This window comes from Gallus gallus, chromosome 3 (assembly GCF_016699485.2).
Source record: "Gallus gallus isolate bGalGal1 chromosome 3, bGalGal1.mat.broiler.GRCg7b, whole genome shotgun sequence".
Classification (NCBI taxonomy): Eukaryota; Metazoa; Chordata; class Aves; order Galliformes; family Phasianidae; genus Gallus; species Gallus gallus.
In genome coordinates, this window is record NC_052534.1 from 87,865,873 (window position 1) to 87,889,904 (window position 24,032).

Consider the following 24,032-nt stretch of genomic DNA (forward strand, 5'->3'; position numbering starts at 1 on the left):
GAGTCACGGCCTGACGCGCTGCCGCCGTCACGTGCGGCGCCCGGCTCGGACCCGCCGCGCAGCGCGGCGCCGAGCGCAGATCGTTCCGAGCTTCTGGTGCTGCTCGCCGCTCGTTTCCGATCTCCCTCGCTACTCGGGGCCGGCATGGGGTTGCTGTCGCAGGGCTCGCCGCTGAGCTGGGAGGAGACGCGGCGGCACGCGGAGCACGTGCGGAAGCACGGCATCCTCCAGTTCCTCCACATCTACCGCGCGCTGCGCGACCGCCACAAGGACGTCCTTAAGTGGGGCGATGAGGTGAGTCCCCCCCGGCACGGCCGCCCCGCGCCCTGCCCCGGCTTTGTTTCCCGGCCCGCGGTGCCGTAGCGCGGCCGCCTCGCGGTTCCCGGAGCGTGCTTTCCCCTGAGGGAAGCGCTCCTTCGCGCTCTCTGGGCTGCGCGCGCGGCCCCGTTTTCCCCCGGCGTTGGTGCGCGAGGGGCCGCGGGAGGCGTTCGTGCTGCTGCGGGCGGGCCCCGTGCGCTCGGCTGTCGGGACGGGCCTCGGCCGCACCGCGCGCGGAGTCCCGGGCAGGCGGGGCGGGGAAGGCCGCCTGCGGGCTCTACTGGAGGCGGCCTCCGCGGGGCTGCCCTGCGCCTGCCTGGCGCGGCGCTGTCCGGCTCGGCACTGTCCGGCTCGGCGCTGTCCGGCTGTGAAGGCCTACGGGCGCCTGCCCGCCGCATCCGCACCTTGTGCTGCCGCCTCACCGAGCTGCGCCTGGCGGCAGCTCCGGCCGTCTGCGAGCAATGCCGGGTGCTTGCAGGTGCTCGTTGCCGGTGGGAAACGCCGTTCTCCTGCACGGCGAGAGACGTCGTATCCTACGTGTGTTCTGCTGGCTGCGTTAGCGAGGCAAACTGAAATGCGTGGATCTACCTCTGTCTGACACCGGTGTTCCTGTGGCTCCTGCACGGCTGAGACTGTGCTGGCAGAGAAGAGCCTCAATGAGTTGTAGGTTAAAGAGTAAAAATGGATCAGAGAGTATTCCTGTTACTCCAGCTCTGAACTCGAGGGTTTCCTCATGAACCTTTAACAGAGGTGCTTACTTGTAGTGTAAGTCAGCCTCGTGTTCTCAGGTAAGCTTCCATATCCACAGCAGGTGAGGTAGGTCTGCAGGTGAGCTGGCTCGGTGTACTTCCCCAGCTGCTGCTCCCTGAACTGCTACCACTGCCCAAGCTCAGGACTTGGCCCAAGCACTGGTCACCCAGTCATATCTTTAGCATGGTCTCTTCTCACAGCAGCACTTCACAGTGATCCAGCAAGCTGTGGTTAAGGTGAGGGAAGCATTAGGAGCTGTGGAGGAACAGGCAAGCGGCAGCAACTGCTTGTTGTTGGGTGAGCTTTGTTATGTTCAAGTCACTGAATTCATCACCTAGCTGTGATTTTAGCAGATAATAGTAACTTCAGGTCTCACAGCTTATTTTTATTCTGCTGTATTGTGCAATTTTTGGATAGTGCAGCCTTAAGGCATGCATTAGCTTGCTGGATGCTTGTGCCACTCTGCACTTGTGCAAAGCGCAGTCATGTCTGTAGCTTGCTGTTCTGTAGGCAGTGGGGAAAGCAGTAAGCTTGTTTTCATATTCTTTTTCTTCCAATTTCTGGTTGTTAGAAAGTGGACCCACATTTACACAGTGCAGCTGAGAGCTGGGCAGTTGTCAGTAATGTACCCTCTATGCGTTTCAACTCTTGTGTATAAAGTCACAGCCTGAGGGTATGTTACTGTCTTAAAAACTTGTTAAGACAGAGATCAAGGAGCAGGATGACAGGCCTCACGTAATGGTAGCAATGAAATCAGGATAAAGAAGATTACTTCTGTGTTCACAAGATGTTACTGAGACATAGTTTGGCGGAAGATACTTCTTTCAACTTCATTTTTGAGGGCTACTTGCCAGCAAAACCCAACTTCTGTAGCACACACTGAGTTTGTCTTTCGCTGCAGGCAGTGCAAGTATTGGGCATGTTGTCCTAATCTTGCTAGAGCTGTTGTGGAGAGGAAGTACGATGTCTGCTAGCAAGTATAGAGCCAACCTTAGCCTTGATCGTACTATCATCAGGGCTCTATCATACAGTGGTGGTCTTTTAGGATGCTTGTAACCTGCTGTAGACTCCACTCGTGGTGCCAAATGAAACTGCAGGGAGCTGTTGTGTCGCTGTGTGCCTCCTGCTGCCGGACAGGAGCGCTGAGGAGAGGGGCTGACAGAATGGTGTGGTGACACTTGTTTAGAATGAAGCTGAGCAGCACTGCAGCTCCTACTGCTACTCTGTACCCTGACTACAGAACTGGAGTGGTCAAAGCATTGGCTCTGCTGCCTCTGAGACAGCCACCTTCTTGCTTGCAGTGTTAGGAGAGCCAAGGGCTCTGCTGAACCGATCTTGGCTTTTTGCGGGCTGTTTTCTGGGGGCTTTGTTTTCTACAACCAAGAAGTTTTTGTGTTTGTAGACACAAAATAAGACTGTGGAATAAGACTTGTTTTTTAAAAAAAATCTTTCTAACCATCTCTTTGAAGCTGTGTTTGCAGGTAAGTGTCCTTTGTCCCTTAATGACCCTTCTGCTTCATCTACTTTATAACTCCCTATTTATGCTTGGCATCTCCTGGCTGTGGAAAATACAAAGCATTGAACTGTCTCATTACCCGTCATTAAACCTCTCTTTATGATCTTGCCTCACATTCTCCTGAGGTTTTCTTCCTTTTCTCCCCAACAACAATGCATGCTTAACCGTGTGTTTCCAGGGAAGTCATTTGATATTTTTTTTTCTGTGTGCAGCAAATGTAAAAACCTCCACCTTTTAATTACTGTGTGTTAGCAGAGGTAGCAGGCACTCGGTGAAACAACTGGATTGTGCTGCTTGGAAGATGGTGGTGGTCTCAAGGGTTTAAAAAGTTTCTTTGAGAGTAAGGCAGAACCTAACTCCATTGCTTCCCACCTTTCCTGCTGAAAGCTGTCTTGTGTGCTGGTGCTGCTGTGCTGTGCAGCGCCTCTGCTCTGCTGTTTGCATTCCTCTAGCTGACAGCTGTTGCTTAAATTTCACTTTGCAGCTTAATGTGGACGTTCAGATCAGACAAGTGGAATGAGCGGCTCTTGGCTACGTTCAGTTCCATCACTTTGTGCTGCGCGGGCGTGTGTGTACTGAGTAACAGCATCGCATGCAGATCTGCATAAGTGGGTGCACATCCATTAGTACTTAGGTGTGATAATTCAAGTTTTCTTGCCATCTGTTTCATCCCTGAATGGGACAGGTCGATGTTCTGCAGGCTGAATGCCTGTCTGGGCTGGGAAAATGATGCAAGCAGGAAGAGCTGGAAAAGGGAAGTTGGAGGGGCAAAAAACTGTAAAGAGTACATGAAGGTGTTCAGAGGGATATCCCCTCAGAAGAAAAGCTGCTGAGAGCAAGGGTGAGCAAAACATGGTGGTTTTATTTGGAAGTACACGTAAGTTAGATGGCACTCTGACTTGCCTCGCTTAATGAAGTTGGACATAACGATCTCTTCATTGTGTGAGTTTTGCTGCTGTCAGTGTTAGGCCATACAATGCACTGTGCATCTTCAGTTGTTGTCTTTGTGCTGAGAGGGACTTACTTTAAACACGTGAATTTTACTGTGTTTGGTGCTGAATTTTATGAGAGGCTATGAAATGTGCTGGCAGACTGCTTGCAGGTGGTGGTCTTCCTGACTACTTTGTGTTACAGCTTTTTTTTGTTTCCTACATAATGTCGCTTTCTCAGTCTTTTTTTTTTTTTTGCATCCTTTTGGTCTACTTTCTTTCCCTATTTTTACTTTTGATTTAGTCTTTAAATTATACCTTGTTCATTCCCATTCTCAATTTACATTTTCTACTCAGCACTCCTTAGTGGAAGCAGCAAAACGTCTTTTCTCAGAAGGTGCTGGAAGAGAAGTCAGAGGGTTCTTGGCAAAGTGACCCACGGGTGTTACTTCTGAGGAGAAGATCTCTTAAAGTTTTCTCCTTCTTCCTGGTAAAAGCCTGGGCTGTGAAAAGAACTCCTCGTTCTTTTGAATAATTCTTCTCGAGGACCCAGCTACAGTATTAATGTCTCGCTGCAGTTCATGGCCTTTGTTTTTTCCAGACAGGAACAGCACAGCGCTGGGATCAGTGACACTGCACCACAGCTTACAGAATTTCAGGCTGGTAAAGTAATCGCTACAACTGAAGGAAATGAATTTGGTCTCAGATGCACATGGTTTGAGGCTCCTGTTTTAATGTTTGTTACTTATTTAAAACGAGAGACAAAGTCTAGGGCGTTCTTTAACAATGATTAATCTAGCTCACCTGCTGTATGAAGTAAGTATAGGTCCTGTCTCTGAAAAACGCAGCTGAGGTTTTGGTCACCACTTCTCTAAAAGACTGTAGAGGCCTAGTGAGAGACGTGCAAGGAGGTATTCAGGTACAGATAAAAGAAAATTTTGGTAAAATAAGAATTAGATTCTGAGAGCATTGTGACATAAAGAAAAAGCATTCAAGTTTCACAGAATCACAGAATGGCAGGGGCTGGAAGGCACCTCTGGAGGTCATGGAGTCCAACCCCCCTGCAAAGCAGGCCTCCTACAGCAGGCTGCACGGGTAGGTGTCCTGGTGGGTCTTGAATATCTCCAGAGAAGGAGAGTCCACCACTTCCCTGGGCAGCCTGTTCAGTGTTCTGTCACCATCACTGTGAAGAAGTTCCTTTGCATATTGGTGCAAAATTTCCTATGCTCCAGTTTATGGCTATCTCCCCTTGTCCTGTCCCCACAGACTACTGAAAAGAGGTTGGCCACGTCCCTTTGAGTCTTACACTTCAGATGTTTATAAACATTAATAAAATGCCCTCTGAGTCATCTTTTCTCAAGACTGAACAGACCCGGGTCACTCAGCCTTTCCTCATAGGGAGATGCTCCTGGCCCTTTATCATCTTTGTGGCCCTTTGCTGGACTCTCTCCAGAAGATCCCTATTTTTTTGTATCGGGGAGTCCAGAACTGGACACAGTATTCCAGGTGAGGCCTCACCAGGCATAGTAGAGGGGGAGAGGATCACCTCTCTTGACCTGCTGGCCGCACTCCTTTTAATGCACCCCAGGATCCCATTGGCCTTCTTGGCCCCCAGGGCACACTGCTGGCTCATGGCCAACCCGTCATCCACCAGTGGGTAAGCTAATGGAACGGAAAAGCAGCAGATGTAAAGCAATTAGCTTAAAAGGACAAAGCTTACGTATCCTGTGGCATAGGGTGCCACACAGTAGCTTTAAATCTAAGATGCACACTTAAGTGGATGACAAGAGTAGGCAGTTTCTTAAGGCTTTTATTCAAAAACTCCACATACTGCAAGATGTCCATCCCTCTGTCCAAACCACTTAGACAATTTTCAGGTGGCTCATGGGGTTTCTTCAACATTCAGATGAAACTTTCTAATTAGCTTTTTACTGTACGTGTTATAAATAAAACAGAAGAGCAATAAGTTGCTTTTGTATTTTCCTGGCTATCAGTAATAGCTATTCCTTTTAAGAAAAACAGAAGAACAAGTAGCCAAGTCTCAATGTGAGGAGCTCGCAGTCTCTTTTTGTTCAAAATGCCCTGCAGAAATTGCTTGGAAAGCTTTTCATGGAACTCTTGTGCTAGCAATAGCACTACTGTATTATTGTCTTTAAAAAGTTTTATTTTTTTAACATTTAACATTAACGGAGCTCATGTTGCTTTAAGACAATCACTTGTAGTCTCCCTCCCTACTCCCCCCTGCAAAACTCCCCAAACAATGCATTTTTGAATTTCTCTCATGCAGAAATTCCTCATGATGGCCCCCTGCCAGATGCAGCATGTCTGGATGCATCTGAATGGTAGTTGTCTTAATCAATGTGCTTGCCTGCTTGCCACGTGAGGAAAAGCAGCACTCATGAATGATTGGGTTATATGTCACATGTCTGCCTGTTCATACTTTCCCTCTGAGCTTAGACTAAATAAAGGGACAGTGGCATTAGTTGTTTACAGGCAGTTGTGTTTCCTTTATATTTTCATAGCTGCACTTGCTGTTTATTAGAGTAGTGTTCCTGGGGTGTGGTTTTAATGCATCAGCTGCCGCTGATTGAAATCTCTGAGTGTATGAATACACTAATGAATGCAAGTATATCTCCTTAAATCTTCATTTGAACAAGGTAGGTGCCCTTGAAGAGTTGTCTTGTTTATTCTTTCCCTGAATACTTTGGCTGACAGTTGTGAAACTACATTTCTGCCCTGCTTTAATCCTTGTATCACATCTATAGCTGTTAACATCCTTGATGATTAATTATTTGCTTCAGCTGCTTCCTCCTCAGTTCTTCTGTGAGCAAATAGCAAGACTTGCTCAAGCTGTAGTGCAGCAGCACTGACCTGCGAGCCGCTGTAGTTGGGTGCATTGAGAACGCAGCAGTGCAGAGCTCACAGCTCTGTGCAGTCCTGCTGGAAGTAGTGTGCACCTTCCCTCAGACTCCCTGTGTGTGGTAGGTGCTCATCTGTTTCCTTATAAAACACGGTACGTATCTGCAGCGTTCTACAGACACCATGGAAAATGGCTCTGGTGGTTCTTTCTGTAGAAATTGCTGTGTGTAACTTTCTTTATAGCTGGCATTTGCTGTGGTGGCCTTGCCTGCATTACCTCCTCAGGCTGAAACAGATGTGACTGCAGAAGAGACGAGCAAAGAAACAGGAAGAGAAATGCAAGATACCTAATATTCAGAAGGCTTGAGCTGTTAGGCTGAAGAAATATGTGGAAGCTTAGATTTGGAGAGAGAACACAGGTCTGAGGGAAGTTTAGCTCCAGAGATCCCAGAAGGGGTTATGTGCTGGGATTTGAGCAGCTGCCCCTAACTGCTGCTGCAGAAAAATAGCAAAACAAAAAGCACGGATATGAAGACTTGTACATCCTGGTATTTCTTTACTCTAGACTTTTAGGAAAGCAAAAGTGGTTCTCCATTCTTTCCATTTTAGAAAGTGAAAATACAGGTACAAGTCCTTTGCCTCACATTATGCTTTCAGTTCTCTTTATTTCAACTGTCTCTATAGGTTTGGAATTGCTTCCATAAAGTTTATTAGTCTAATCCTACAGGTATTTGGCTGAGATATACTGAGTGTTTTAGCAGATAGTTTATAGTTGGATGCTTTTTCTAAAGCTAATTCTGCAGTTCATGGAAAATGTTTCAGAGGGCTTTTTTCTTTTTTCAGTCTTTCCTAAACAAGCCATAATTTATAACAATTAGTGGCCAGGCCCCGTGGTATGCATTGATTTCCTCCTCCACAATCACCTATTTAAGTAAAAGGAGTTTTAATTGTCTGCTGCCTGTGTATGTTTCGGATAGAGAAATATTCTGTTCACGGTGAACTTCCTGCCTTGTGTGGATGTCAAATGAATTGCCATCATCTTTTCATGGAATTACCATCTATTGTTTCAGGATAATTCCTCTCTTGCCACAGACTTGTTCTTCTCGCTGTGCAGAGGTGTTATCTCAGTTAATAGTATTGGAAGGGCTGAGCAGAAAGGATGAGTACAGGAAAGGGGTTTTCTTTGTCTTTTTTCTCTCTTGCTTTGTGATACTAAAGGCAGTGTAGAAGCTTGCAGCATCTTGTTTAAGTTGAAGAAATGATTTATTACTAGTCTACAACAATTTCTAGCCTGGGTGAATTAGAAAATACAACTGTGCCAGGAAGACTTGTGCTTTTTTGTTTTAAATCTAAAAATTCATGAGTATCTTAAATTTGTCTTTGATAGAGAAATGTGAAATGAACGTCACCTTCGTCTTTTATAGTGTTACCTCAGCTGTGACCCAGTTCAGCGAGTGAAGAGGAGATGCTTTGTTCTCTGATGTGCCCACATCGCGTACTGGGGAGGCATGCAAATAGTTACAACCTCTAGATAGAGTTTGGAGTAGCTCAGCTTCCTAGTATGTGCTGCACAGGACATCCTCTTATCGCGTTGAATCACGTGCAAAAAAAAGATATGCAAACCTGATGTCAACAAGTGGGAGGGGAGCTGGCAAGAAGCCTTCGCTAGGGCTGTGTTGCCTCTTCGTTTTCTGCAGCTGCGTCTGCCTCTGTGTCTTCAGCTTTTGTGTGGTACAGAAGTGCTTCAGCTTTGTATTCACTCTCAGTGTAATAAACATGAGCGACGCTGGGTTTTTTGTTACTGTTCTTGAAGAGCACAATTGCTGTAGGTTGATTTCATGTAGAGTTGCAGGCCGTTTATTGGATTAGCTGCTCCAAGGGTGCTTGATCAAAATTAAGCATTTTGGGAACTACATTTGAGTAACAGACTTAAAAAATAAAAGATATTTTAATGGCAGGAAACAGGGATTGCAGTCGTATGAACCTGGAATTGCTCTGCATCGTGCCAGTGAGTGATCTCAGGGCTTGCTGATGAGAAATGGGGGGACCGGCTTCATCTGCGATGCCACAGTTGGTTTCCTCCCAAGTTCTCTCCCTCAGGACGTGGACTCTCCTTTGTGGGCCTGCAAACCTTTCATTAAGTGTATGTTATGAGCTGCTTATTACTGTGACTCAATGTTTTATGACAGCAGTGGTGAGAAAGTTAACCATATTAAAAAAAAACATTGCATGCATCACAAGTACTGACAGAAAATTCTGCTTTTGCCATGTTAATGCTGTAGACCTGAGGTAGAGCTTTTAATGGGCAGTCAGATTATTAAAACCTTGTTCTTCTGTAATGGTCATTTTAATGAAATGTGGCATTTTAATGACGCATTAAGTGACCAATAAACGTTGTAAAGAATTGCATCTTTTGCCCCAGTGGAGCTTAATAACTAGTGAAATGAGCTCGGGTTTTTGTTTGTTTGGGGCTATTGAGAAGAAAGGTTAACTTTAAATGTGTACATAAATATGTGAGGCATACTACATGAAAAGATTGTAAATGGTTTTGTGGCTTCTGGGAACAGTAAACAAAAGCCTGGAGACCTTGTTTGGTGCTCAGGAAGAGATTGCTTTTTTGTTTTTTAAGCTGCAGGCCAAGGGGGAAGCGTGAATCCAGGGGCAGCTACTCAACTGCTGTTAAGGTGACTCAAGTAATTGCTCCAAATACTTGTGGCAGTGGCTGCCCAGTGAAGGCACTGCTGGGGAAGAAAACATCAGTAAGGTTGTCTTCGAGGAAGAGTGCTGGTCTGTGAGTCATCCCAGGCTCTTCTGTGTCTCCCATGACATCTTTGTCAGTTTATTAACGTGGGTAGAGAAGCCCAGGGAAAAGGTGAATGCAGAGGTTGTTTTTCAAGAGCAAGGCACAGAGCATGCAAACTTACACTTTCCTCTCAAAATCAGCTCCTTTTCACATGATTCTTTCAAAATTATTTCCCACTGTTGTATTATCTTAGCCTCTTCAGCACCTTATTTCTGAGTTTACCAGCATGCAAGTCTGGATGCTTCTGTGCGTATTTATATACGGAAACTCCTCGTGGCAGATACATTGTGCATTAAAAGCGTCTGTCTAACGCTCTGGAGCAGAACTTCGGCACTCGAATATCAACCAGACGTTGCTCCTAGTGTACTTAGCATTACAGTATTACGTTGAGTGCGCTGGGAAGGGGACTGATAGTGGAAAATTGGCTCCTGCCAAGGCAAGTGTTTGTACACTGATACTCGTTGGACATGCATCAATTCAAGTTCTGGCTTCTGTGGACTGCTACTGAAACTTTGCTTGGCTGATGTGTCTTAAAACTGAAGTTCTGTGCTTTGTGAAGAAAGAATATATGTAATTAATAAAATAAAAGTACATGAACTGTAGCATTCACACACAGTTTTAGACATGTTTGCCCATTTCCAAAAAACAATTAGCTTTGGCAGTGCTGCTGGGCAAGTCCAGTAGCAGCTATTTGGCTTCTTGTGTAGAGAGGTTTGGCTTCTTCCCAGCCAAGGCTGGTTCACAGTCTTGCCTACAGTCATATTTACAGAGGCGACATGAAAGAACTTTGAAAAGTCTTAACATTTCTCCAGTAGGCAACTGTAAGAAGTAAACCTGACAAATGAAGCAGTGCTGTTCTAGGAACGTCCTGACGGCAAAATGCCGTAGGCCTCGCATGGCCACCAGGTGAGGGGTGGAGCTGTCCTTCTGGGCTGTCTCACCTCCAGCACTGTGGGGGCTTTAGATGCCACAATGGAGAAGAACATAAAACTGTTTGACAGTGTCAGAAGGAGGGCTGTGAAGATGGTGAAGGGTCTGGAGGACAAGATGTATGAGGGGCATAGAGGCCCCTTAGTGTGTTCAGAGCAGGGAGCGTGTGGGGGAAGCATCGTAGCAGCTGCATCTCTTTACAGGGCGCAGAGGGGAAGTGCTGAGCTCTGCTCTCTGCTGGCAGCAGTGGCCCTAGGGAACGACATGGAGCTATCAGGGGAGGATCAGATTGGGCGTAAGGGAATGGTTTTTCACCGGAGGACAGTGGGCATGGAACAGGCTGCTGAGCTCAACAAGTGTTTACGCAGTGCTCTCAGACACGGTTTGAATTCTGTGTGGTCCTTTGTGGAGCCAGGAGCTGGATTCAGTGATCCTTGTGGATCCCTTATAACTCGGGGTGTTCTCTGACTCTGTTCTGCAGTCGTGAAGGTCTCCACTCTAGAAAATAACAGGGTGGAACTGGTGTGGACACGTTCTGTAGTTGCAGTGTGCTGCAAGGTAGTGGTTGAAGGAAGCTAATAAGGGATGTTTTTTCTTTATCTTGGCTCAAGGGTAGATCTTTTATACTTGAATTAATTTATTTATTGGAGAATTATTTACTATTTGAATTTGAACCTCTTTCTAGCTTAGCTGCGTGTCTGGAGGGATTTCACCACTTTCACTTGTCTATATTCCTGGCCAATTTCTTGTTCTATTTCCCAGTGACCTGTCCACAGCACTTCTGCAAGCTGAATAGAGCCTTCTTGGTCAGAAGGTTTTACATATTGGAACTGTGTTGTGCACCCTACTGCAGGGAGGTGCACAACTTCACTGCTATCCCCCTCGTACTGTGCGTTCCAGATGGAGAGAAGAGACGTGTTGTGCTTTAGGGCAGGAACACCACCTGAGTGCATGAATCTGTGGTGTCTGCTTTTCTTACAGCAGCAGAGTGTGCTTCCCTAGCAGACCTAAGTAATGCATATTAGCTACGTACCTTAGTAATTTGACCTAATCTGTATTTTGCTGCTTGCTAGGTAGGCTAGTTAAGAGTAGGGAGAAAAGTGAACTGCAGGAGTTTGTCAAAATGTAAGTTTGAGGTGAAACACACATGAGACTTTCAGACTCAAACCACTTACAGGCGTGCTGATGCTTTCAGCTTGGCCACAACTCTCTGAACATCATTGTGGATAAAAAACATGCCAAGTCTGTGAATGAAGAGTTCAAGTTAAATGTAAAAGTGTGTGAACTGTGAATTTGTTTCCCTTTTTTAGCTGTAGGCTAAATCTTTTGATGAGCTTAAATTAAATTCTTTCAGAATGCCCATTCAGTCAGTCCGTCTGTTGGCAAGATTCTCTGTGGGCAACTTCTAATTGTTGGCAGCTGTCTGAAGTTCTTCTTTCTCATTAACTTTAATGGCAGATCTTCTGTGTGTTAAAACAGCTTTGAAGATTTAGTCAGTGTTTCTGGAGGCAAGAGTAGCAGTTGTTTCTAAAGCTAGATGCATAAATGGCATGTATTCACTACTGTACTCAGATCATGAAACATTTTGATTTCCTTCTTACTGCCTTCTTGGCTTAATGCTTCTTTACATTCTTTCGGTTTATTTTCTCTTGTGACACTTCTAAACTGTATGTAATATAGTTCGTAGAGAAGGACAGTGTTCGCGCTACCAGATTATTGCAGTTAAATTACAAGAGGGTTTTTTAAGATAGGAGGCTAATCGCAGGAATGTATTTATACACAGTGGACAAATGTTGGCCTTTTGGGGTCTCTGAAATACGGCTGCAATTCTTTCGCCCTTTTTCTGCTCTCAGTCCCTCCTGAAAGGTGCCATAAGGGCAGTGTGGAGGCCAGGAGCACAGGAGGCTTAAAGACAGGTCTGTGACTGGATATTATAACTTAGATTGTGCACGTAAGTACCTCTGATAGGTTAGGAGTGAAGGTAAGTTGGCTGAAGCTTTTCCAAAGCAGGAGGTGATGTTGACTACGGTAGCAACCCAGGAAGTGTGAAAGGAGTCCCTTTGTATGGCCACTAATCGTGAGTCAAGTGTCACTAGATAATAAATCAATGCTTGAGTGCATTCCGGTTGGCTGTTCTCTTATCTTGAGTAGATTATTGTGGCATAACGCACACAAACCACAGGACATGCTGCACTGAGAAACTCCGTGTTGCACAAACTAGAAATCATTATTTATCTTCAGGGGATTAAGATTTGATCTAACAAAGTATTGAGAACTCACCTAATTGCTCAGTGAGTCCCTCCAGGATTTGTGTCTAATCAGATTCTATAGAATTACAGACGTTCTCAGATAATTCTGGTTTAGATTTAATCATAAATCCTGGCAGAGCATTACATTCATTGTCACTGTAGCTAGAAACAACTCTTCCGTGAATGCCAAAGTAACCAAAGACTACGAAGCTCACAAATCCATTTAGTTTGAAGGAAAACACTCTGCAGGCTTTCCTGTGCTTTGCCAGACTGTTTTCCCAGATGCATCAGACCTGTCTGTATAAAGAGGTTGCTACCAGTTTGTACACTGGCACTTCACAATCAGCGTCCTGTGTGAATCTGAGCTCCTGGCACTGAGCTGGAGTTGTTCAGAAGGTACCTCTGGGTGCCTTTGTAGGCATAGTCAGAAATCATAACTGAGTGCAAATGCTGGTAAATTCTAGCTGTGTAAGTATAGTCTGAATTTATAACTAGAACTGGATGTTTGCATTAGATTAGTTGTGAAAGACTTGGAGCAGAGGTTTAAGAGCTGTGAACACAGGGAGTTGTATATATCAGTGCTGGTCCAGCCAGGACTTTCTGAAGCCATTACCTCTGTGATTCATTTCCATCTATGACTTCTGATGTTATTTGGCAAGTAAAGCATCCCCTTCCAAATAAGTGTCAGGAAGTAGAGTTGTGTCAATAAGGGTTGAAGGGTTACAGTGTCCAGACAGCTGTCAGGTGCTCTGCTTGGTAACGCTCTACAAGTCCATACAGGAGTTTTGGTAGCAAACATGCATCAAGATTAGAAAGTGAAATGAGAGTGTTCAGAGTTTGGCAGCTTTCAGGCAATCTGTTGGGCAAACTGTTTCCTTCAGGCCTGGGGCACAGCACTGGAATGGCTTTCTGCAGCAGCTTGTGGGATTGGGTCTCTATGGGCATGGCATAGGAGCGAGTGGAGGGAGCGGCCAGGAATAGGGGCTTGAAGCACAGTGAGATGAGGTCAGGAAGGCAGGGAGGGAATAAAGGCTGTAAAAGGGAAGCTGAAGCAAGCCCCTGTGCTATACTAAGAGCTGGCGTGCATTAATAGCAGCCTGATGCTGTTTGTTACGACTGTGGGCTTCCCAAAGTGTAAGTGAGGCTCTGCTGCACCACTCTTAATAACCAGTCACTTGTTGGAACTATATATGGATGTCCTGTTTGTAGAATGAAGGTTTTTGTTTTTATCAGCTGCAGAGACTAACCTGTAGGGTGACAGACGTTTGTGGTTAGCGGTTTGCATGGGGTTTGCTTTACCAACTCAGAATCTTTCTGTGAAATGTCTGCGATCAGAAAAAAAAATGAAGTCAAATTTCAAGAAACTTCAGTTGTGTATCTAAGATGAAATAAGCATGCAGCCATCCTCTCCGGTGTTGTTTACCATATTCATAGTTAGCCGTGGGGCTTTTTAAGCTTCTGTTAAGTTCAGTCTGACGTTTGACATCCCTTTATACTTGATGCTTGAAATTATGTGCCGCTGAGAGTTTGTGTGTGAAGAAAACCCCACCACTAACTGCTTATTTTCTTTTTATTATTTACAAGGTGGAGTACATGTTAGTAAAATTTGACCATGAGAATAAGAAAGTACGCTTAGTGCTGAGTGGCGAAGAAGTTCTTCAAACGCTGCAAGACAAGGGGGAGAAGATAAACCCCAAGTAAGTAGCTGTTTCCTGTTATTTTTTCTTCCTCTTCTTGTGATGCTGTACAGAATTTTGTACAACTGACTTAACTTGAAGTCTGCTTTCTGTAAAACTGTAAGCCACAGGTATCGATAATTGCAGATTCCAGTGGGATACAGGAAGTGAAAGATTTTGAGTGCATCTGCAGGTTTTCCATGCACCTTTTCTTTTGGACCTTGTAGAAACGAAGGACATGATGATGAGTACACAGAGGTTTCAGTTTTAGGTATTTGTTTTGTCTTGCTCTGGTTTTGTGGCTGTGTGTAGAGAGTGCTGACGTACCAGAGCTTCCTGCCCAGTGAAGCGTATGTGTGCTCTCAGTGTATCCCTGACTGCAGGCGCAGATGAGGTCTGTGTAAGGGAGCTGTCATCTTTAGAAGCGCTGTCCCATTTTTGATAGATTTAGGAAGATAGACAGAAAATGAAAGGGCAGTTCTTCCCCATCCTCTGCTCTCCTGTGGAATTTGCAGCAGTACTTAGATCATATCCCCACTTAAGCTAGCCATAGTACTGCCGTGCCTTCTAATTGGTGGCAACAGATCAATCTTTCCTGAGCAGAGAAATGAGATCAGAGATAGTGAAGTGTTTTGGCTGAAAAGAGCTAGCACTTAGAGGAAGCTGGGAAAACTGCTGTGGTGATGAAAGGTCTTTGTGCCCCAGGACTGTCTGCTTCTTGCTGGGCACCTTAGCCTATGTCATCCAGGAAGGCTTGCCCGTTTTTCTTCCCAGTAGAGGAACTAGAATGCTTGCAAGAAGAAATACCTCTATGTTTAAATCTTTGTGCTTGCTATGCGAAGGAACAGCAGAGGAATGCTGCTCTGCCTTTGGCCTCCATGGAGGTGGGGTGGTTTGTCAAGAAAGCGAGCTGTTTTTCAGGGTGATTGCTGGTGTAATTAAACTTCATTTCATTTCTTAACCTGATAAATTCGTGATATCTGACCAGGTTTCCACTAGCAGCAGAAAGAAGTAATAGGGCGTAACTTGCCTTGCTTTGTGCTGTGGCAAGTTAAAACCCCAGGAAACAAAAGATTGAGACAGATACTGAAGGAGGTTGCAAGATGACATAAGCAAATTCTGCTTGCTGCATTATACAACAAACTTTCTAGCAAAAAAAAAAAAAACCTGTGCCTTAATTTCTCTTAACTGTCTCCCAGTGGTGAGAACCATCAGAAGGTACATTGTGGTACTCTATCAAATAATCAGATTTGGAAGATTTTTCTTACAAGTTGCATTTGTCTGAAACTTATGCTAATAATCTGTAAACTTCTGTAAAGTTGTAAAAATATTTAAATAAGGCTCTTTATGTATTAAAGCCACCCAACACTCTGGCGACCAGAATATGGAAGCTATATGATTGAAGGCACACCTGGGCAGCCATATGGGGGAACCATGTCGGAATTCAACACTGTTCAAGACAACATGAGGAAGAGGAGGCAAGAGGCCGCTTCTGTGCTGAAAGAAAATGAGGCTGTTTGCACTGTGACATCTTTTCCAAGGTGAGATTGCTGTTTCAGAAGTGTAATGCTGTATTTCCTTTCCTCCTTATTCTACTTAAATGCTTTTTCATAACATCATAGAATGTCCTGGGTTGAAAAGGACCACAATCATCATCTAGTTTCAACCCCCCTGCTATGTGCAGGGTCACCAATCACTAGACAGGGCTGCCCAGAGCCACATCCTAAGCTGTACAATTAAACTGAGCAAAACATGACTCAATTAACAGTCTTGTTTTCTAAAACTTTTTATTGCCACGAGTCAGAAATAAATGAACATCTTCTGCATTTTTAGGTTGCTTCTAATTTATGATGATTTTGCAGTAGAGTATCTGATTATTCATAACATAAAGTATTGTGTGTAGAGTAGCCTGCGGTACTGAATTGATATGACAAATCATATACAAAAGGTTTCTCTTTGTTTATTTTCCAAGCTTTGATGTTTATAAATAGCAGTTTTGTTAAATGTGGATAACCTGATCTGTTTTTTCATACTACTTATTCACTGAAGCACACACATTCTTCCTTTTATGGCTTTGAGCACAGTGGAAAAGGAAGATGATTATCATTACAAAATGAAGATTTAAAACTTCTATAATCCTGTATTTACCGTATCTAGAAAGTAGTGCACCTCTCCTGAGTTTCCTGCATCTTTTCAGAGGGTAGATTTCTTTATTTGTCTTTCATTGTGAAGAGACTCTTGGTGAACTGCATTCAGAATGTATTTCATTGCCTCGGAGAAACTGTACTTTGTGACCTTCCTTTCAAACACGATTCTAAGGGAGGATTTAGTATGTTAGTTCTGACCAGCCTGGTCAGCCAAATGAATGAAAATAGTTACACTTAAAACAGTGGGGTTCATTGGTTGGTCAGCTGCTCTTTTTTGTTTGGTTGTTTTTAGAAGTGAAAGAAGTTCTGCATTAGAATAGAAGCATTTGGGCTTACCACCTGGTTTCTTGTGTAGTACAGGATGAAATGGCCCTGAATTCTTACTGAGAGTATGAACACCACAGAATGTAACTTAGTGGCAGGTATCAGGTACCGAAATGCCCTCGTGTATTCTGCTTGAAGAACTCTGTTGATAAAACACACTTCCTCTATTCGAGAACTGTACTAGACATCTCTACAGTAATGATAGTTTATATATAGTCTGGTAGTAGTTCAGTATGTTACAAAATTGTATTTTGCCCTGCAACGTAATTAAAAGACGATGTCAGTAAATAGTGTATACAAAGATTTCAGAGCCAGTCTTGCGAATAATAAAGGGAGAAGGAGGGACTCATCACCTTGTAGATACAGATCGTTTTTACATGATTGTAGAAGCAATACATAAGACTAAAGTGGAGGCCAGTGAATAACAAAATGTGTGGTCTATATGTGATCTGTTTGGAATGATTCTTAGCTTCATCCTTCAGAGTTTGTTCTCCCTAGATTTTATAGTTTCATATTACTGTCTTATGCTGTCTTGCCATTCTAAGCCTCTGTTTAACTGTAATCCTGCTAACTTTTGAGATTTTTTTCTGTTGTTATTATAACCTCTACAGTAGCATATAAATACGTCTGTTGATGTTCATATAACATAGAAAAAATGTATGCATCTGCAACAAAAGAAGACGTTAGAGGAAAGACCAACAGTAGGCTTGTTCAGATTAATTCAGTTAAAATAAATTGCTTAAATGTTAAAACAACAGCAACAAAAACAACGCTAACTTAGAAGCTAACTGACTGTCCCAGTTTTTAAATTGGTGAGCCCTTGTTGCTGGAGCAGAAAACTGTTTTCTTCCTGGACTGGAGTGCTGCAATTACAGTGTTCTTTCTGATTCTTCATGTAAGTGATAAAGTTGGACTTAAATATTGTGGGACAACTCGTATAACTAAGATAAGAAGAAGAAAGCAGTAGTGAAATATGTGTTGAACATAAGTAATTTTTACAGGAATATGAACATATTCACCGGTATTTTGAGTAGCTTGATTATAACTGTTTTTATATAGCCACATATTGGAGTCTTTCTGGGTAATACCAACTTGATCTTATTTACTATGCAGTATGAAGGAATTAATTGTACACAGCTTCACTTTATTTGACTCAGCTGTACTGAAAAGCTACTTATTCTTGTTTCAGATGGTTCTTAAACTTGCAGGGAGGTATAGCATATATACCTCATAGCAGAAGACTTTGTTTTGATTTTCTTGATCATCTCTCAGCATTTTATGCCTTGTAGGTGTATCTTTTCATTGCTTACTATTGTTTCTCCCATTTAGAGGATTCTTCAAAGTTCCAAGATCACAAGTTGTTCTGACAAGTTTTTAAAAATCTCTTTTTATTCCTTTGTATACCAGAATCCTTATCTTAGGTCATCTGACACTTTTAAATTCAGTCTGTTTTCTTAACAACTTGGACTGTCGTTGTTGTATTACATAGGTTAGGGTGTCCCGGATTTACGCTGCCGGAATATAAGCCAACGCCAGTGGAAGGAGGAGCTTCAAAATCCCTCTTCTTTCCAGATGAAGCCATCAATAAACATCCTAGATTTAGGTAAGAGTATTTGGGGGGTGTGAATGGGAAGCCAGATGTTTTTCTTTGCTGAATTATTACAGGCATACCTTCAAAAGAAAACTACGTGGCTGCGTGTATCCCAGGGTCTTGGACAGAGATGGTTGTGATGGCATGTGTTTTTTGTCAGTGACTTAAACTGTTAATCCCAAGAAATTTTATATAGTAGTTTCATGACGTTATCAGACAAATGGTGTTGATTTTTGTTTCTACAAAGTCGTTTCCAGTTAGAAATCCTGTGGTTAACCACTTTGCTCACTGTTAATCCAGCTCTTACTCAGGTATGTTGCAGTACATTTTATTTCAGCAACATCACAGTGTACTGACCTTAGCCAGCTTCATCCTAAGTGGAGCAGAGTGTCAAGTAACTTGTATGGTCCAGAAAGGGGTTTGATTATAGGGTGAGACTTAGGAGGATCAAATCATGTAATACTAAGCAGTGCCTTTTCACTCACCCTTGTTTTCTTCAGGTCAGTAGCTATTACTTCTGCCCATCACGTCCCTCAAAATAGGACTGACTTCAGTGAAGAAAAATTCAATTTGGAGTCTCTTATAGTCTGTTGTAAACCAGGGAAAGAAAGATCTCAGAGGAAAAGCTCAAAACAAACAGGAAGCTTATATCCTGAAATCTTGAATATTAATGAGAAATTAATTATGAAACTATATATTCTTCTTTTAGTACACTGACCAGAAACATTCGGCACCGAAGAGGAGAGAAGGTTGTCATAAATGTACCAAGTGAGTAAATCCAATGTATTGCTGCTTGTTTTTCAAATTAAATGTTCAGGCTGTTACTCTGGGTTACTGAATATCTGTGTTCTCCACACAGTTTTTAAAGATAAGAATACACCATCACCATTTATAGAAACATTTCCTAATGATGATGGAGAAGCAGCAAAAGCAGCGAAGCCAGACTTCATATATATGGACGCTATGGGGTTTGGAATGGGCAACTGCTGTCTTCAGGTAATACACATCTACTTTTGAGATGTAACTGAATGTCATCTTTCCTAAACTGTTCCTTTTTTTTTTTTTTTTTTTGCTTTTTTTAAGTTACCTTATGTCTCATTGCTGTAGCTTAATATAGTTGATGCATTTTCAGCGTGGCAAAAGGGGAAGTAAAACAACAGATTTATGTGTGACAATGCCTTCTTAAAATCCAGGTTTGTTTGCCTGCACTATGTTTATTTTCTGCAAATATTTAATGGTAATTTGATGTTTTGCTGAAAGGGTTTGATTGATCTGGCCACATTTCATTCAAGGACCTTCTGAAACTCCAGCGTTTTTAGTCTGAAAGATCTTCTGTTGTCTTCTGTCTTCAGGCGTATCCAAAGAGCCTGGTGGAAATGCAAACTGAACTGTCTAGTAGAAATGTTTTCATCTTTTTGGTTATTCACCTTGTGTTTTCTCTTTTCCCAATTCTTAGAACAGTAAAAACAAAGAAGGACAAGAAGTCATTGGACCACCTTTAAGAAATAAATAGCTCTCTCCTATATATGTTTCTTTACAAACAGTGTTAACTCCTGCATACATATTTCCTCATTCATGCATATTTTTTTTTAGCTACCTATCAAGAAGCTGCCTTCTCACTGCTTCTACCATGAGCCTACCAAATCCATGTGGGAAGCTGCCTCCTGTTACTGTTTAATGAGAGACATTCTGCTTCTTTCATTTCCCCTTTTACTACGTTCCCTCTTTTTACTGTTTTTATTCACCTGCTGGACTTAAAGTATCCAGTTTAAATCCAAGTGTCATTTTCTTAGTGCTTTAATTCTTTCATTCTGGGGTTTTTTGTTGTTTTTTGTTTGTTCGTTTGCTTTAATGTTTCTCTTTCACAGTAACCCGGTGGGGATGATGTCTCAGGTAGCCACGATGTATTTGACTGTTGTTAAAATCTGCCTGTTGCCAGCACTGGGAGCTTGTAAGCAGGGTGGGGAAGAGGCTTGTGTTCAGTCTCCTGGGGATTAAAGGAAATTCTCCAAGCTCTTATTGTTTCACCGCACTGGCAGAAATAACCACATTCAAAACGCTTCTGTTTGAGACTGAGTTAAAAAGATGAACAGATTAAGTGTTTTGGACAACAGCTAAGTATGATCACTTGTTGCTGTAGGTAAACTAGGGAAAATATGATGAAATACTGAAGTGTGTGTAAAGTAAACACATGCAATATTACATTATATGCAGCCTGTTTTGTACCAGATCTTTTTATGATGCAAGACCAACAAAGAAATCTGGCCTTCACTTTCAGTCACTGTTTGAACTTTAAAAAAAAAAAATGTTAATCTCTGTTTATAGAACACAGTTTTGCTTTTCAGCAAGCTTATCATCAGTGGCTAAATTCAGTACTCTTGTTATTGTCAAAAGGAGAATGAAAACAAAGTTGTTGGGTGCTGTAAGCAGCTGCTTATGCGTTAACTGTTAATTTCTTATAACCAAGTAGATGGAAACGTGCGCCCTGCCTATTTTCTGTAGTTTGTAGTGTAGACTTCTCAACTTTTTCTCATTACACACGGAGAATACGACTTGGCTTGAGATATTTTCAGGGTCAGAAATAGTCTCCTGATCAGCTCAGTTGGGATCATTTGCATTGGCGCTGTCCCCTGTGAGCAACAAGGCACAGTGTTGTGCTCCTGCCCTTGTTCAGGCTTCGTGCACCGAGCCTACGAGGTTTTGGATGTTTTTGTTTTGCTCTGGGGTTTGTTCTCTTGTGGTTTTTTTTTTTTGAGACTTGCTCACAGGTGGGGAGGGCTTCAGTGGCAGGTTAAGAATCTGTGTCTTTTGTGGGAATTTTTAATGGTGGTCTGTGCATGAGGATAATTGTATTCAACTGGTGTTCTTCAGGCCAGTATACAATGATGGTGATTCAGAGTTGAAGCAGGTTGCATAATGTCATGATAGAATCCATTCCAACCTAAATTACTCTGTGATTGAGGAATGCGTACACTCAGAAGGGAACAGGCTTTTGATCTGTTCTATCTGTACTGATCATCTCCTAACAGTATTGAGGTGACGGTGCCTCTCTGCATTTTTCAAGAGTGTGAAGTGGTGATTTGAGAACTCTGGGAAGCAAAATCTACTGGAAGCACATCTTGTGTTTGATGCTGCTCTGAGCAAATTTCACCAAAATTGCAAAGAAATTATAGTTTCTGGGAACTTGTGTGGTACAGATCCAAATCAGTAATGGTAAATAATATTTCATTTTGTTGTGTCCTGGCCTCCAAGGCAGGCAAAACTGTATTTTCAAAAAAAGTTATAGTAAACCAAAAAAGTTTATTTTTCTCTGGTTGCGGATCGAACAAAAGCATACTGAAGGCAGTTCTTTAAAACAGGAATTGAAACAGGATTAGCTGTCGCATAAAGCAAATTTTACATCTACATCTCACTGTTGTTTTAAGTGAGTAGGTTCTCGGTGTGGTTCCTGAATGCACATTAGCAGCCCGCATGTGTTGTAGATGTTAATTCAGTCGTCTTTGGTTCTGGCAAATGTTTGTGTATCTGGCTTCACAGCTGAAGTGTTGTCATCTGAAGTGTTTTAATAAACATGGGGAGCGTGGGGAAGGAAGCTTGTAATACAAATGCTGCTGATAGGTGAGGCAAAAGCTTGTCCAAGTATCTTGAAAGAAAAAACACATAAACTTCTGATATTAAGATTCTTTTACAGTATCGTAGGCTCTGATTCCAGGAAGACTATGCTTGCACTAAGGTTATAGAAACAATAATAGCTGCTGTCCTTCCTCCATCAGGTAACATTCCAGGCTTGCAGCATTTCTGAAGCAAGATATCTCTATGATCAGCTAGCCACAATCTGTCCCATTGTGGTGAGTAATGCACTTCTGTCACATCACATCCCCATTGTATGAAAGCCACCACGTGTGCAAAATAAAATCCAAATTAAGACCTTAAATGATAGCTAGAAATTTAATATTCTGGGTAAACTGTTGATTTCTCTTAGTATGCTATCACATTAACAGTGTCGTTCATTTGATGTCCAAATATGTTGGATGTATTTGAGCTGTCACTTCAGAGCGTGTGTTACAATCTTGAAAGAGAAGCATGTGATACCACAGAGCTTATGTCTCTAACTTTCCCCTGCTAAACACATGAAAAATACTTCTGTTGAATACTTCTACAAATGCATTTCGGGAAGCTTTTCATGGAAAATAGCCGAAGTCGCTCCTTAAGCAATTCCTAAATGTTTGGCTTTGGTCTGTTTCACTTACATCTGTCCCTTTGTCAGCGTGTGGAAACAAATATTATAGTAAAATAAATATTGGTCTATATCGGATGGTGAACAGCTCCTACTCTGAGTGAGATGTATTGCAGCTTTGCTGCTGAAGTGCCTGCCAAACAAAAACAAAAAGATTGCTGGGTGAACTTCATGAGTGTGGAAGCACCATACTTGCTGATCCTGTTACGAAATTTCTTCTACTTCATCAACTTTCTGTTCCTTAAATGCTGAGGTAGTAAGTATGGAGAGCATCAGGTGCTACTTCAGAACTACTGACATTTAATCCAGGCATTTTATGGGGATAGGTGTTGAGAGAGTTTGTGGTATGGGCTTTGTCAGCATGCTAAACTGAAACGTACACTTCAAGTACTTACGGACCAGCAAGTTTCCCTTTCTTGTGGGATTAAGGCACTATTTTTGGTTCCTTGGCTTTTACTTCTGTGTTCACGTCAGGCTGTTTTCTTTTAGATGGCCTTGAGCGCTGCATCTCCGTTCTACAGAGGCTATGTGTCCGATATTGATTGTCGCTGGGGAGTAATATCTGCATCTGTAGATGATCGAACGCGAGAAGAGCGGGGGCTAGAGGTAAGTGATATGGGTAGTAGGCATCTGCTTCTCTTCAGAGAAAAATGTTAAACTTCTTTTAATACCAAATTCTGCTGGTGGGCATCAGAGTCCCTGATGGGGGTATTTGCAGTTGTTGTGGTAAATACAGAAGAGATTGCGTAAGCAGTCATGTTGGTTGTACAGCTTACAGAAGCAAATACCTTTTCAGTTAGGTATGGAATGTCAGTTAAACTCCTCTTTTACTCCTCCACAGCTTGCTAAAATCGTCCGTGTTTAAATTTTCCATTCTGTGCTTAGGCCCAAAAGGCAGAAATTGGTTTGAGGTAAATAGCAGGTGATGCTGAGCAGTCATGTAGCTCCAGTTTATACTACTGGAAGAGAGCAATTGCCAGAACTTCAGGAATTTCTGTAAGCATTAATTGGTATCCAGGACGCACAATGTAAGAATAAGAAAAAAGTCTACTTGAAATACTTCTTGAGCTACCCAATTTAAGACCGTCCCTGGCAATGTGTGTGTAATAAACTGCATCAGTATGTGTTAAAATAGGTATAATAATGCTTTCCAGATAGTCGGGGTAATGTTGATTACATCAGGAAAATGTTTCCATTTAAGATTCATGCTTTGAATGATTTTAATTGAGACTGTAGGGGTTTTTTAAACAGCATAATAATTCTGACATAAGTGTCATTAGTGAGCAAAACTTAGGTAACATTGTTAACAAGCTGTTAAAATATTGTATTCTTAAATTATATAGCCACTGAAGAACAACCATTATAGAATCAGTAAATCCAGATATGATTCCATAGACAGTTATCTATCTGAATGTGGTGAAAAATACAATGACATTGATTTGACAATAGACAAAGATATCTACGAGCACCTAATAAAGGAAGGTAAGTGATTGCTTCATTATGAGCAGGTTTAGAATTGTGCTTGCAGTGTGCGGGGATATTTTAGTTTTTGTTTCAATCATTGTGATTCCCTGAGAGTGACTCATTTTCAGAAAGTATCTATGCACTGTGATCATAAGAGAGTGAAATATATATATATATTTGCTCTAGAAACTCCCTAATTCCAGCATGAGAAGCTTAGTGAATTGTGTACTAATCTTTAC

The 24,032-nt window shown here is 42.5% G+C and overlaps 1 protein-coding gene across 2 annotated transcripts in view; it reads left to right on the plus strand.

Moving 5' to 3' along the window:
* The first annotated feature begins 20 nt into the window (after positions 1-20).
* Positions 21-24,032, plus strand: part of GCLC (glutamate-cysteine ligase catalytic subunit) — a 32,732-nt gene continuing 8,720 nt past the window's right edge. Inside the window, exons 1-9 of one of the 2 annotated variants that reach the window (XM_419910.7) lie at positions 21-294; positions 13,939-14,051; positions 15,389-15,571; positions 17,991-18,104; positions 18,802-18,860; positions 18,952-19,088; positions 21,866-21,940; positions 22,819-22,935; positions 23,673-23,811. In XM_419910.7, coding sequence (XP_419910.4) covers positions 145-294; positions 13,939-14,051; positions 15,389-15,571; positions 17,991-18,104; positions 18,802-18,860; positions 18,952-19,088; positions 21,866-21,940; positions 22,819-22,935; positions 23,673-23,811 — 1,087 coding nt within the window. In that variant the 5' untranslated portion in view covers positions 21-144. Of the gene's footprint in view, positions 295-946; positions 1,107-13,938; positions 14,052-15,388; positions 15,572-17,990; positions 18,105-18,801; positions 18,861-18,951; positions 19,089-21,865; positions 21,941-22,818; positions 22,936-23,672; positions 23,812-24,032 lie in introns of those variants that run through there. The other variant, XM_046939753.1, reaches the window with a different exon arrangement.